Raw genomic sequence first — 12,722 nt, forward strand, 5'->3', positions numbered from 1 at the left:
AATTGCATACTATAACAATGTCTCACTAATGTGTTATTAACCTCTCAGCTCGCTATAAATCGTTATTTTACTGCTTCAACTCTGTCATTGCAATTGGTTTTTTCTCTTAAACCATTTGCTTTCAAATGAGGTTATAAGCAGCTTCCTGCTTCCTATCCTGTTCATTAATCAATTGCAATCTAAAAATAATTAGACCTCGTTATGAATTGACTTAAGATTTCCTTTCAGCTTTTTTTTTTGTTTTACATATCGCGTTTAATAGTTAGCCGTATTGTTTCACTTTCTCGTCGCGCTTAAATTGTCGATTGTCGATTGTTGGTTTTTTGTTTTTATCAAAAATTTCTTCCTTTTCACTATTCTTCTAGTTCTTTCTTTAATTTGATTATCAAAAAAGTCTTTTTTTATTTCACGTTTAATTCATTTCCTAAAATGGCTTTTTTGTCTGCATGTACATCATGGAGACATGTTCATAATGCAGGTTTTACTTTTATTACAAAATTCCCTTTCGTTCGCAATGTGCATAAACTCTCATATCATATCTCTCCCCTCTCTAGCCGATTTTCTTTAGCTGATATATCAGTGAAGGAAAACAATCATCCTAATGGTCCTCAGTTACGATTACAAACTCATTTCTTTCATTCATCATCTCCAATGCATGCAACAAAGGGTTTTCGGTTTCCAAAATCCTCTACCCCTTTGACTCTTCCTGCAGTTTTGTCAGTCGCTTCATTTGCCAATTTACTACAAATACCTACTCGTAGAATTTTGCGCGACCTTAATCGTCTCGGTATAAAAGACGTGTTTCCTGAGTATCTTATCACTTATGAGTATTCAAGTCTTTTAGCTGAGGAATATGGATTTGATGTTCAGGAAGCAGCGGCCTACTCAGCACCATCACCTAAGTCTCTTAACTCCAAAAAGGATTCAGGTCCTCTTCGACCACCAGTAGTGACTTTGATGGGTCATGTTGATCATGGTAAGACCACTTTGTTGGATGCTTTTCGTAAGTCTACTATTGCATCCACCGAACATGGAGGAATCACTCAAAAAATCGGCGCTTTCACTGTCCCATTTGATAAGGGATCCAAATTTATCACTTTTTTGGATACACCTGGCCATATGGCTTTTGAAGCTATGCGTAAACGAGGCGCAAATATTGCCGATATTGTGGTGCTTGTAGTTGCAGGAGATGATGGTGTAAAACCCCAAACAGTTGAAGCTATTAAGCACATTCAGTCTGCCGATGTTCCCGTCGTTGTTGCTCTTACAAAGTCAGATCGTCCGGGTACCCCTATCCATAAAATCTATGAACAACTATTAAACAATGGTATTCAAGTCGAAGCATTAGGAGGTGAAACTCAAATTATTCCCATCTCAGCTAAAACTGGCAAAGGTATACCCGAACTTGAGGCCGCTATCTTGACTTTGGCGGAAATTATGGAGATCCGTGCTTCACCAAGGGACCCTTTTCAAGGATGGATTGTTGAATCCAGTGTTACCAAAGGTGTTGGTTCCTCTGCTACTGTTGTCGTAAAACGCGGAACTGTAAAGAAAGGAATGTACCTTGTGGCTGGAAAATCATGGTGCAAGGTTCGCTCTTTAGTTGATGTAAATAAGAAATCTATAAAGCAGGTTTTGCCAGGACAAGCTGCCCAGGTGTATGGTTGGAAAGACCTTCCAATTGCTGGCGACTTAGCATACGAAGTGAAAAGTGAATCCGAAGCCAAGCGTATCCTTTCTGATATATATCGTCAGTCTAATGAACAAAATTTTTATGAGCTAGCAGAGTCTCAAAATGAACAAAGGGTATCAGCTCTTGCGGCCAAAAAGTCTGGTCCTGCGGCGATTCAAGAAGAGACTTCGGTATCTAAATCCTTTAATATCATTGCAAAATGTGAAGACACTGGGTCCATGGAGGCCCTGTCAGATTATCTCAAACCATTACAATTTGGAAAGGTAAAATCTCGAGTCTTGTATACTGGGGTGGGTCCAGTAACCGAAACTGATATTGAGAGAGCTGAAACATCCGATGCCATCATTATATCGTTCGGTGTTTCCGTTCCGAAAGCTACTTTTCGTTTAGCAGAAAAACACAATGTAAAGCTGTTGTTTCACAACGTTATTTATCATTTAATGGATGATGTACGGAAACTTTTTGCTTTGCGATTACCGCCCATATTGGTTCAGCGTGTTACCGGAGAAGCTATTATTAGTGCAATCTTCGACATCAAAGCTAAAAGAGCAGTTGTTCATGTCGCTGGTTGTCGAGTTACTAATGGAACTATTGAAAAATCCCATAAAATACGTTTAGTACGTAATGACAAAATTATTTGGTCTGGTGAAATTGACAGTCTAAAACACTTAAAAGAAGAAGTCACCAGTATTAAAAAAGGCAGGGAATGCGGTATATTATTAAAAAATTTTGACGAAATAGTTACAGGGGATAAGCTACAAACATTTGTTGAGGAATACAAACCTCCTGATTTTTAGCATGCACTTCTTATTTAATCCTGGCTTGAACTCCTTTCAATTAAGGCAGGCAATCGAATGAAAAGATTCATGTTATTATGATATACTATGATTGATGTTACATGCATAATGAACTTTCGCTTAAAATTGCAAACTTCTACCATAAGCAAGCAAAGCTTTTTATACATACTTTTTTGTTAATGAATGCATCTCAGCAATCCTTTTTTTCTGTTAGACACGTATTGTAAACGAACGTCGTGTATGTTCATCAAATTGAATTGAAGAGTTTAAAGCTGTAAAAACATGAAGCTTTCTTGGTATCAAAGCGTAGAGCTCACTCTTGGTTAATTTGGTAACTGACCACTGTTCTTTTTTAACTGCGATAATCAGCATTAATACGAACATAGTCATACGAAAAATCGCAAGTCCAATTTGTTTTGGCATAAGGACCACATCCAAGATCAACGTCTACAGTGAGTTCGTCTTGCGATAATATTTCGCTAGCACGGGTCTCATCGACATTTTGTGGTTCACCATTTACTAAAAGCTTCAATGGTTCAGTTCCGTCTGCAGGAATAAAACTAACGGTCGTAGCAGGAGGATTGACAGCAGCACCTGAATAACCGACGGCACACAAAATACGACCCCAGTTAGCGTCCTCACCAAAGAATGCCGTTTTCACCAATGCAGAGTTACTAATGGTTGATGCCACCAACGCAGCGTCTTTCTCTGATCTAGCGCCTCTGACTTGCACAGTAACGAATTTCGTAGCACCCTCACCGTCACGGACAACCAGCTTTGCAAGTTGTTGAGCAATATCCGTTACAGCATCACGAATCTCCTTGTATGCAGGGGAAGACTTGGTAATCTCGGATCCACCAGCAGCTCCATTTGCAAGGAAGGCAATTGTATCATTTGTACTCGTATCACCATCAATACTGATAGAATTGAAACTGTTGTTAATTGCATGACGAAGTATAGATCGGACTGCATCAACTGAGATTGGGGCATCTGTAACAAACAAACCTAAAAGAGTGGCCAAGTTGGGATTGATCATACCTGCGCCCTTGGCAAAACCTGCAATCCTGTAGACTTTGCCTGCAATACTAAGTTCACGGGAAACGAGTTTAGGGAAAGTATCCGTAGTGCAAATGGCCTCAGCTGCTCTCATCCAGTATTCATGAGTGGACCCGAGGTCTTCAACCGCGTGTTCCAAACCGCTTTGAATCTTGTCTAACTTCAAACGTTGTCCAATAACACCAGTCGACATCACCAACGACGAGGGAAATTCCTCTGAATTCTCAGTCCACGAAGTCCAATGTGGACGAGTCAAATTATCAGCTTCGGCGGTAATGAGTTGGGCATCCATCAAACCGCCCTCACCAGTAACAGCGTTAGCGCAACCGCTATTGAACACGACACAGTGAATATCTTTACCGCCACAGCCGTTCAGAGTTTGGCGTGAAACTTGAACTGGAGCAGCTTGAAATGCATTCTTAGTAAAGACGGCTGCGGCGTTGCATGGTCGAGAGGAAAATAAAATGGCTAAATCCTTTTTTCCATTGGCTTTTACGCCGGAAGCAATACCATTTAAGCTGAAACCTTGTGGATACGTTCCAGATTTACTGATGAATTTGGTCTTGTCGGGCATCGTACCAACAAACCGAGCCCGACCAATGCCAGCAAGACGTGCAAAAATTTTGGTTTGCATAGCAATGAATTTAATGGTCAGTCTTGTAACAAAATCAGTGGATCCCTTTTTTAGTAGAATTGAACGAGCAGTTTAATAAAAGCTACAATAATGTAAACTTGCTTTGTATATAAATATATATATGCGATGGCGGTAGTGGTTTAAGAAGGATGAAGTCTGAATCTTCGAAGCGGTTATCAAGTGAAACTTGATAAGAAGATGGGAATGCTGCACAACAAAAGTAGGTATAGCGAACAACTAATTTGTTTGAAATTTATTATTCTTACGTTTAATTAATGATACTTTATGAGCCTTACGTTCGAAAGGATGAAAACAAGTAGCTCCCTAAACCTTACATTCGGGATTAGCTTTGCCTTCGTTTTCTCAGATCTACATTACAGAATATCAGTTATCCCTCTCATAATGTAGTGCAAAGAGAAGGGAAAAATGCTGGGATCTGTCTGTTCTGCTGCTTTTACACATTCATGAACATATAACTGATAGATTTTCAGTTTAATTGGGGCTGCTACCACTGTTTAATTTATTTGGTTGAGTTTCAAACAGCAAAGAAAAACTTCGTGAAATCGGCAAAGTCCAACCACCTCCAAGTTTTATTGCCTTTTTCAAACTTTTCATTGCTTTTTTTAAAAAAGAAAATACCAATTCATGCTTCCAACGCATCATTTCACAATCAAGACTTGCATGTAAATTTAAAGCCAGTTCATCAACATTTTACGTGAAAAATTTCAATTCCTTAAAGTGTGTTTTAAGCAAGAAATAGAATAATAATCTTTATAGTGTTTGATTTATTTCAATTTAACTCGTTTCATTCATTAATAGCTGTTCCTTGCGATTTCAAATTTGAAGGCATGTTGAATTTGGAAATTCTATGTGTTGCTATTCTCTTCTCTTTTTTAAAGAGAAATGTTTAAATAGTATTAATGGTTTTAACTATGCTCAAAAAAAGAGGGAGCACAGCACAACCGAAGACCAATGCAACATACCATTGTTGGAATTGAATTAGCTTGCTGTGGTTATTGTTTATTTTCAATTTTTTTTATGTTGGTTTGCAGGGTTTAACGAATGGTTTCAGCACGTTTTCAAACACTTTCATAGTTTAAACTGGTTCATCAATTTTAATCACAAATAAGCGTTTAAACAAACTGCGGGTTTTGTTTCGCATCAAACTTTCAAGTTTCACGTTTAATTCATTAACAAAATTTAATGTAGTTTAATCTGTTTCAGGAATACGTTTTAATATTGTTTCAACAATAGTTCAGGTACAGTCGTTTTATTTCTTTTCTGTTTCAGTCATTCGCAAAGTTTAAACATTGTAAGTGCTTTCAAGGATAACAATGCAGCCAAAAAGTGTACCAAAAAGAATTCAATTACAGTAGACAAAAAATGGAATCCATTTTTAAGTAGATTCCATCAGTCATAATAATAACTATCACTATCTAAGCTACTATTCATCCAAAAAAGAGACAAGGCTCACATAAACCAACTTGGGGGTTGGTTTAACTGGACCCCATCAAGAAATTTAACAGAGCTTAGAAGACAAGGTAAAAAGAAAAGTGGTACCGAATCCAGCTTTTTGAATGACCATTTCAAAATGTTGCAAGAAAACAACGTTTCTTATAATATTCCAAATTAGAAAAAAACGAACAAACCACAACACAAAGAAAGAGACATTCAACCAACTAAAGCGATCTTGCATGCATATTCCGTCTTACAATAGTAAAAGAGAAGTGCTTTTAAATCAAGACGGCAGAAGATTGACCAACATTTTAATACCCACTAAGTCTGTTTACCTCCCTTGTTTCGCAGACTTCATCGACTATTTATAGGAATTTCCAATGCATAGTGAAAGAAACTCAATTCTGTCCAATAATTTAGTTCACGCCTACTTAAATGACGTAGTTTATAAAAGCTCCAATGCTTTGTTAGTTTACTGAAAGAAGAGCCAATCAAATATTAGCAAGCGACTGATAGCATAAACAAACGAAAGCCTAAGCCTTGGTAATATAAGATACCTTTATATGAATAATATTCTTTTATTTTTTAAATACTTTATGATATCTTTATAAGTGAGCTTTGAGTTCGTACTTTTTTTTAAGGAAAATGAATAAAAGCTAACAATGTTAGGGATTTCCCATGTTAATCTACATGCTTTATGTAAATTTTCCAGTATTCATTTATGGTACCGTATTGTGAGCGAATTAATGATTTCCTTTACAGCAAGCAAATCATAAGTATTAATTTTGATGCTTAATTCATCTAACTCTCAATCGATTTTAATTTTATCTGAGTGGTAATTCCATTTCAAGCTTGCGTTCTCCGATTCTTTAAGCAATTTTTTATTGTCATTATAATATTTTCAAAGTATTCTTGATCTCGTATTGGTTATTTCCCCTATTTTTTCTATTTATTTCACCGTTTCATATTACAATCTGCAAGCAAAGTAATGAATTTAATATATATTTTTGAAAAATAGCGCACGTCAAAAATTTTATTAACTATTAAATTACTTTGCTAGCACAATTACTAAAGTTTTGTTAGTAGTTTAGACCTAACGTGAGTTGTTTTCAAATATTTCCGCGGTCAAAAATTTATTGAGCAATAAAATATACCAGTACTTAGAAAACGAGAATGTAAATAAAGTGTATTAAATGATAGATAAAAATAGTTTTGAAATAAACTACGAATATGAGAAGTAGAGGGGTGAGATTATTTGACACAAAAAGGTATAGTCAGTACATGAGTAATTCCATATGAGGTCATGAAAACAGAAAAGACTGCTCTTTAATTCAAAAAATTTTGTTTTTAAAACATTTTGTAACGTACCAATCGTATTAAATGTATGTGGGACGAGGAATTGGATCACCACGTTTCCAGTCTTTTTTAACTGTCTTCTCATCTTCATGGTCTTCCTTCAAACGAGCATGTTCGCTTTCCTTTTCTTTCTGAACAAGTTGGTCAAATTCAGCCTTTCCATTTTTCCTGAATAGTAATACTTTATGAATATTCTTTCGTGTAATAGGTGTCAGGGCTTTTTGTTGAGCTAAGCAAATACCTACTGTCTTTGCAGTCATATGAAAACGAATATCCTTTGGACCATCTACAAATTCGAGTACGCCCATGGGAGCATTATCGGTTGATCTAGGAGGAAGTTTTAAAAGCCTTGTATACCCACATCTCCGACCATTGTACCGTGGTACTAATACATCAAACACCTTCTTTAAAGTGGTTTCTTTCTCAAAAACCATTCCTTCGGCTAATCCCTTACGGTTGTTTTGAGGATTTGCTCGTTTAGCCATTGTAATCAATTTTTCCGCGAATCTCTGGGCTTCCTTAGCTTTTGCCCAGGTGGTTTGGATCGATTCATGCTTTACCAATGAAGTTCTGTTCCATTTATTAGTTAAACAACCGTTGACCTACAAAAATTTCTAAATTCTAGTTACATACACCAAGTTTCTTAAAAGCGCTTGACGATGTGCCGAGGTCCTTCCCAATTTCCTATAATAAAGTGTTTTGGTCATTTTTATGGTCTTTCTGTAGTTATACTAATCCTGTCTTCTTGTGATCGTGAGATCACCAGTAATGGGTTTGGGTACAGGTTGCATATAATGCAGTGCTTATAAGCAGTTACAGCTACCATGTATACATGTCAGTATTATGGTTGAAAGTTCGTGAAATAATAGAAAGACTAACAATAATTTAAGTATCAATGAGTTTTAATAGATTGTAGATTCGAATTTCTATGTCTATTTAGCACTACCCTCATACGTGAGCAAAAAAGGTAAACAATAAGGAAAAGCTAGTTTAGCTACATATCTGTAAACGTACACCAATTGCGGTAATTAGTTGATGATGAGTTTGATTAGATGTTCTATAAAATGACAGACATAATTTGCAAAGGGGAAATTTGGGTATGCAACCCCATGTACGAATATTCTATTTAATCCTATTTTTTCACTTCAACTTAACCAAAGTCGTTAATGAAAGCCAGAGAGGAAATATATCTTACCATGAACAAGCTCGTAAAAGTGAAAAATGTACAAGCCTTCGCGCAGATAAGCGCAAGAAATGACTATAAGAAAAATTGATCATCAAAAAGTCAAACTTTACATGCTCAGTCAATCATTAAAGATAAACGAAAAAAACTTAGTCACAATCACAAAGTAACTCAAGATCTGTTAGTAAATGCATTGATCTCTGACTATTATAAGTATGCTCCGGTGACGCTCAAGCTTCCTCGGATAAAATAGGGGAATAATGAAAACAGACAACATTATCTAAGATAATACCAGAAACCTTCTTTAACAGGCTGTCTAAGACACTTAGTAGCTTCTTCAAAGCCCTCATCTTTATCTTTCCATTCAAAGTATTTACGATGCCAAACCTCGTTGTGCTCTTCCTCTTGACGCCTAAGTTCTCTTTGCCCTTCTTCTATTTTACTCTTTTCCTGACTAGCAGCTGCATAGTCGCCGGCATCCAAGGCAACTGCAAAGTTTTTCCAAACACGCCTAGATTCATATTCACCTTGTTCTTCTATAGGAGCAACTGAAATATTGACAGGCTTATAGTTACCGCAATCAAGGAAATCCTCCCAAGCACTACGTTTTTGATCTTCAAAGGTACAATACTTAAGCATTCCTGTCCAGGAACCTTCTATACGATAAATTGGCTCAGATTTGGTTTTAGCGTTTACTATAGTTGCCTTAAATGTGTTCTTTTTTCCAGTGAAATAGCCCTTTCCACTGTACTCAATCGTAGTCAAATATCCAGACGTGGATATTATATAAGACTTCTTTCCGAGTTCGATATAAGGGGCTGAAAAGAGTTAGAGGTATAAAATTTTGATAGAAACAAATTTGCATCACAATACTTACATCCGTACCACAATCCCTCAAGAGTAACTAAGGGAAATGTAATATAATATACTTCGTTATGTGGTTCTAAAATAAGTCGGGCATGGCCGATTTGTTTAACGTGAATTTGAGGACCAGAGAAACCACTCTTATGCCCATTGTATCCCTCTAGGCGAACACCCGCCTTCTTGTTATATATATGGTAAGCTGTGATAGGTGGATGGTGGGAAACCTGCTCAGAGGTTAATTCTGTATCTTCTCCAATGTCTGTATTCCATTTTCCAGTAAACAATTCACCCAAAATAGGATTCAAGGGCTTTTTCTCTGAGCCGTACTATAAGAAACAGAGATGTTAGTATAAAAAATGATACCACAAGGAAAGAAAAGAAAAAGGAAAGTAAAACCAAAGCAGCAGTGCTGAAAAGGAAAAACTTCATTATCTTGCTTGGCAAAAGCAACAGTATTTATATTAATCAATCTACGTTTCATTCAATTCTATTCATGACATGCACATACACGTTCATTCCGAGCCGCGTATTGGTTCTTTAATGTACTAGCAAACCATTTCGTAACTAGGAGTTGTCGCTCTAAAGGCGTTTCTCCCCTAGGGAGGGAAATAAAAAGTTCTGGATGCTCCGCCTAACAAAAAAACTTTGGTTAGAAACTAAAAAGATATGACAAATAAGGGGATGGATGCAGTAAAGTGCAAACAAACGAGCGATAAAGACCCGAATTACTGTTTCACGAAATCCTTCCGACTATCATTAATGGTATATCCTTACCCAATACGCTGAGTACTCGATCAACGAGGTACTGGACAGAATAAAAGACGGCGCCGTTAAAGAGGACAAGTCGCCAGAACTAAATACAGTTGTTAGCCTTTCCATATCGAAAGAGAACAGAAAACATTAAAATGGAGGAGAAGGCATTTCAGCTTAAAAAATGCCTTGCATAGTTTCGAAAAATAATTGACTTTCACTTTCCATTCACTTAACCGCGCGGAACCCGAATGATGGATATAAACTTGACTTACAAGGTGGCTATACTTTTGAGGAATGACTTGAAATATTCATTAGTAATGAACTAAAAGATATACCAAGCCAACAACGTGTTGAGCTAGAAATATATGCATACCAGCCAGGTGCTTCTAATATCAAATCCGTTAGTATCGAGCTAGATGAATTATTTAAAGCGTACTTTGTAGTAGAGCGAAGCCTTTTGTCTCCTTCGCCATCACGAGAATCATCAGAACTCGTTGTTTTACTCATAACTGTACTTTGTTGAAGAGCAGTGGTCAAATGCTGCGAGCTGAGATTACACGCTGAGTAAGGGTAATGCACCAGCTCAATTTACGAAAATGCGATAAGGATCGTTAAAAATACAACCTATGCGAGACGGTTTTAAGCTAAAGGGGTAAGAGGAGAGAGGTGGAGCACATATAAGGAGGCTTTGACAAGTTACCGTGTTTATGGTGGGACGCGTAAAACCAATTGAAATGGGCTCATTTAGGCTTGGAATATTGCGTAAATTGTATTGAGAAATGCAATAAAAACAACATAACGTCTTAGGAGCTAATAATGGTAAATTAAATTGCGTGAATACTAGTAGCATTTCTAGGTAAGGTTAGATAAGGCGCATTTTATATACTTATTTCGGTAAAGACCTTAATGCAAGTACGCTACTTTTCGATAGGTCATCTATGTAAACACACAGGTGGAAATTCAAGGTGAACAGAAAGATTTGATTCCAGGTGCCGTAGTAACGTATGCTATATTTTACTACATAAAGAAATAAAGCAAATGTTACTGCTTAAAATTATATATACTTTCTTCCTGGCATCGCACAAGCATTTGATAATGTGAAATTTTGATTACTTACCAAGAAGGGCTATTCTCAATGTTCGTTACTAGTATTTACGGAAATTACAGAATAAAAAAATAATTCGTAGTTAAACAATTGTAGTCATAAACTCGGCCATTCTATAATTCAGTAACACATTTTAGTACGCTTTCGCCAAGGCATGTTCTGTATCTGAAAAGGGAGTAAATTGTGTTAGTACAGTATATGTTTCGACCCTTAGCTTTCAAGCATATAATTTTTTGAGTAGAGAAGTAATAGAAATAATATGAAAATAAAGAAAGTGTATAGTAAACATTTCCTTCATCTCTTCAGTTCGTAAGAGGGTTTCTCTAGGGATTTGGAACTATGAACATTTTAGAATATAACTAACACCATTAAATAAAGGGGGATATGTCTCACTAGAGGCAACAAAATATCAGAGTGGTTGAATGCAAGCAGTGGAAAGGAGGAAGCAATGGAGTCAAAAAAAGTACCATCCAAATCAATCGTTTTAAAGAGGTTGAATATTTGTTGATTTATGCTACACTGACTTCTCCAGCTTTACGGATATGAAGGTGAGACTTCACATGCTCATATGTTCCCAAATAAATAGAAAGGCCCAATGAAGAAGCAAAAACCCGTAAGCCAAGACCTTTTTCGAACCCAAAAATCCCATTCTCTTTGTATATTCGACGAACAACCTTACGATATGACTCAGGACGTAAATTGATCTGTGTCTTTATAACATCTAACGGAGTCAAAACAGCTGCTGTAATAGCGCCGCTAAGGGCGGCCCCTTTCGGGGCTCCAAATACGTGATCCGTAGCCGAGAACTTCTTTTTAAACTGTTCATAAAGTACGAATTGAAATGCCGTAGCGGGGACGTTGCGTCCACACATGCCTTTGAAGGAATGCCACAAATCCCGATAATTATGTATCATGGATTGAAATATTTGAGACACAGAGGTTTTTGATATTTGTGCTCTTTGACGAACGACTTCTGCAGGAGCTAGAATGCCACAAGAAACAACTTCGGCTACCGAAGCAGAGACCAGATGATTTCGGACTCCAGGTTTTTGTCGCGCCTTCGCATATTCGTACACAAAAAAGAAGGAAGATGCTATAACAAAAAGTTAGTAGAATATTATGGAAAGCTCTGCTGTAAATTGAGGAATATAAAACTTTTTAGTTAAATAAAAAAACTCCCCCAAACAGCTGCTTTTGTCTTACCAGAAGGAAGTGTGCTAACTAATACACTACTTAAGCCACGATAAAGGTGTTGAAAACCTCCAGCTTGCTGAAAAGATAGTGAAGACTGAACACGAGTAATTATTGTAGAAAGAGGAAAAACCTAAAAAAGATAACGATGTAAGTAGCTGGATTGATTTTTAATTTTTAAAAACTGTAGGATTATATACCAATGTTTCTGAATTACATAGAGTTAATAAAATGAGTCTTTATGAAATACTAAAAATTGCATACCTGCAACTAATCCGGAAAGACCACCAACCTTTACAGATGTTAGTTAAAAGAAAGGAATGAAACTCAATTGTGTTCGAGTTCAAAATTGCTTACTAAGATAGGCTTCCATTGAACCTCGTCATCAGTCATATCGTTTCTGTTTTTGTGGTTTTGAAAAAAGAGCAGTGGAATAGGAGGTCGAACCTATGTGGAGATGCACTATATTGATTATTATGAAACCTGAATGCTTTCTTGTTTATTTCTCAGATATGTCAATGTGAATAACGACTTTTGGTGCAAATATTACATTTTGTGAAAAACTAGTTTTTGAAAACGAGTCAGCAACCCTATAAACATTGCAATTCGTTTTCTCCATCACTTAAATTTGGGTG

General features: G+C 36.6%; 5 protein-coding genes and 10 long non-coding RNA genes across 15 annotated transcripts; 8 read left to right on the plus strand and 7 right to left on the minus strand.

Annotated features, from left to right (window-relative positions):
• The first annotated feature begins 107 nt into the window (after nucleotides 1–107).
• On the plus strand, nucleotides 108–2,718 carry mti2 (translation initiation factor IF-2Mt). Its single transcript, NM_001021043.3, has one exon. It carries the CDS (start codon nucleotides 430–432, stop codon nucleotides 2,488–2,490), a length of 2,061 nt encoding a protein of 686 aa, NP_595135.1. The 5' UTR covers nucleotides 108–429; the 3' UTR covers nucleotides 2,491–2,718.
• SPOM_SPNCRNA.4672 lies at nucleotides 497–994 on the minus strand. Its single transcript, NR_194031.1, has one exon. It is a non-coding gene; the product is annotated as a non-coding RNA (long non-coding RNA).
• Nucleotides 2,393–4,322, minus strand: aga1 (glutamate N-acetyltransferase). Its single transcript, NM_001021044.3, has one exon. It carries the CDS (start codon nucleotides 4,178–4,180, stop codon nucleotides 2,843–2,845), a length of 1,338 nt encoding a protein of 445 aa, NP_595136.1. The 5' UTR covers nucleotides 4,181–4,322; the 3' UTR covers nucleotides 2,393–2,842.
• Nucleotides 4,323–4,916: 594 nt separating this feature from the next.
• On the plus strand, nucleotides 4,917–5,270 carry SPOM_SPNCRNA.4673. The gene has a single exon (NR_194032.1). It is a non-coding gene; the product is annotated as a non-coding RNA (long non-coding RNA).
• A 117-nt stretch (nucleotides 5,271–5,387) lies between these two features.
• Nucleotides 5,388–6,949, minus strand: sme2. The gene has a single exon (NR_149871.2). It is a non-coding gene; the product is annotated as a meiosis specific Smp foci lncRNA Sme2 (meiRNA), long isoform (long non-coding RNA).
• SPOM_SPNCRNA.4674 lies at nucleotides 5,420–6,192 on the plus strand. The gene has a single exon (NR_194033.1). It is a non-coding gene; the product is annotated as a non-coding RNA (long non-coding RNA).
• SPOM_SPNCRNA.1342 lies at nucleotides 6,251–6,792 on the plus strand. Its single transcript, NR_150216.1, has one exon. It is a non-coding gene; the product is annotated as a non-coding RNA (long non-coding RNA).
• On the minus strand, nucleotides 6,441–6,949 carry sme2-S. The gene has a single exon (NR_191353.1). It is a non-coding gene; the product is annotated as a meiosis specific Smp foci lncRNA Sme2, short isoform (long non-coding RNA).
• On the minus strand, nucleotides 6,738–7,767 carry mrpl8 (mitochondrial 54S ribosomal protein bL17m). Its single transcript, NM_001021045.3, has 2 exons — nucleotides 7,625–7,767; nucleotides 6,738–7,561 (listed from the first exon to the last, which is right to left on the minus strand). Exons 1-2 carry the CDS (start codon nucleotides 7,696–7,698, stop codon nucleotides 7,012–7,014), a joined length of 624 nt encoding a protein of 207 aa, NP_595137.1. The 5' UTR covers nucleotides 7,699–7,767; the 3' UTR covers nucleotides 6,738–7,011.
• SPOM_SPNCRNA.4676 lies at nucleotides 7,089–7,859 on the plus strand. Its single transcript, NR_194034.1, has one exon. It is a non-coding gene; the product is annotated as a non-coding RNA (long non-coding RNA).
• A 91-nt stretch (nucleotides 7,860–7,950) lies between these two features.
• Nucleotides 7,951–10,312, minus strand: osh41 (oxysterol binding protein). Its single transcript, NM_001355795.2, has 8 exons — nucleotides 10,228–10,312; nucleotides 10,165–10,177; nucleotides 10,064–10,089; nucleotides 9,813–9,891; nucleotides 9,547–9,669; nucleotides 9,052–9,364; nucleotides 8,187–8,992; nucleotides 7,951–8,140 (listed from the first exon to the last, which is right to left on the minus strand). Exons 1-7 carry the CDS (start codon nucleotides 10,296–10,298, stop codon nucleotides 8,451–8,453), a joined length of 1,167 nt encoding a protein of 388 aa, NP_001342777.1. The 5' UTR covers nucleotides 10,299–10,312; the 3' UTR covers nucleotides 7,951–8,140; nucleotides 8,187–8,450.
• Nucleotides 9,824–10,078, plus strand: SPOM_SPNCRNA.4677. Its single transcript, NR_194035.1, has one exon. It is a non-coding gene; the product is annotated as a non-coding RNA (long non-coding RNA).
• SPOM_SPNCRNA.4678 lies at nucleotides 10,191–10,963 on the plus strand. Its single transcript, NR_194036.1, has one exon. It is a non-coding gene; the product is annotated as a non-coding RNA (long non-coding RNA).
• pet802 (S-adenosylmethionine transporter) lies at nucleotides 10,889–12,517 on the minus strand. The gene is made up of 5 exons (NM_001021047.3): nucleotides 12,445–12,517; nucleotides 12,352–12,379; nucleotides 12,288–12,295; nucleotides 12,100–12,220; nucleotides 10,889–11,989 (listed from the first exon to the last, which is right to left on the minus strand). Exons 1-5 carry the CDS (start codon nucleotides 12,478–12,480, stop codon nucleotides 11,406–11,408), a joined length of 777 nt encoding a protein of 258 aa, NP_595139.1. The 5' UTR covers nucleotides 12,481–12,517; the 3' UTR covers nucleotides 10,889–11,405.
• Nucleotides 11,725–12,664, plus strand: SPOM_SPNCRNA.4679. Its single transcript, NR_194037.1, has one exon. It is a non-coding gene; the product is annotated as a non-coding RNA (long non-coding RNA).
• The last annotated feature ends 58 nt before the right edge of the window (nucleotides 12,665–12,722 follow it).

This window comes from Schizosaccharomyces pombe, assembly GCF_000002945.2.
Source record: "Schizosaccharomyces pombe strain 972h- genome assembly, chromosome: II".
In the NCBI taxonomy this organism is placed as follows: Eukaryota; Fungi; Ascomycota; class Schizosaccharomycetes; order Schizosaccharomycetales; family Schizosaccharomycetaceae; genus Schizosaccharomyces; species Schizosaccharomyces pombe.

Coding starts and splice junctions, on each gene's coding strand:
- aga1 (NM_001021044.3), bottom strand. CDS start 4,180: ATGCAAACCAAAATTTTTGCACGTCTTGCTGGCATTGGTCGGGCTCGG.
- mti2 (NM_001021043.3), top strand. CDS start 430: ATGGCTTTTTTGTCTGCATGTACATCATGGAGACATGTTCATAATGCA.
- pet802 (NM_001021047.3), bottom strand. CDS start 12,480: ATGACTGATGACGAGGTTCAATGGAAGCCTATCTTA. Junction 12,380..12,444: donor TTCAATGGAAGCCTATCTTA/GTAAGCAATTTT, acceptor ACATCTGTAAAG/GTTGGTGGTCTTTCCGGATT. Junction 11,990..12,099: donor AGTTAGCACACTTCCTTCTG/GTAAGACAAAAG, acceptor TTTTTGTTATAG/CATCTTCCTTCTTTTTTGTG.
- osh41 (NM_001355795.2), bottom strand. CDS start 10,298: ATGAGTAAAACAACGAGTTCTGATGATTCTCGTGATGGCGAAGGAGAC. Junction 9,892..10,063: donor CTCAAAAGTATAGCCACCTT/GTAAGTCAAGTT, acceptor AACTGTATTTAG/TTCTGGCGACTTGTCCTCTT. Junction 9,365..9,546: donor ACGCGGCTCGGAATGAACGT/GTATGTGCATGT, acceptor TGTTTCTTATAG/TACGGCTCAGAGAAAAAGCC.
- mrpl8 (NM_001021045.3), bottom strand. CDS start 7,698: ATGACCAAAACACTTTATTATAGGAAATTGGGAAGGACCTCGGCACAT. Junction 7,562..7,624: donor GCGCTTTTAAGAAACTTGGT/GTATGTAACTAG, acceptor TAAATGGAACAG/AACTTCATTGGTAAAGCATG.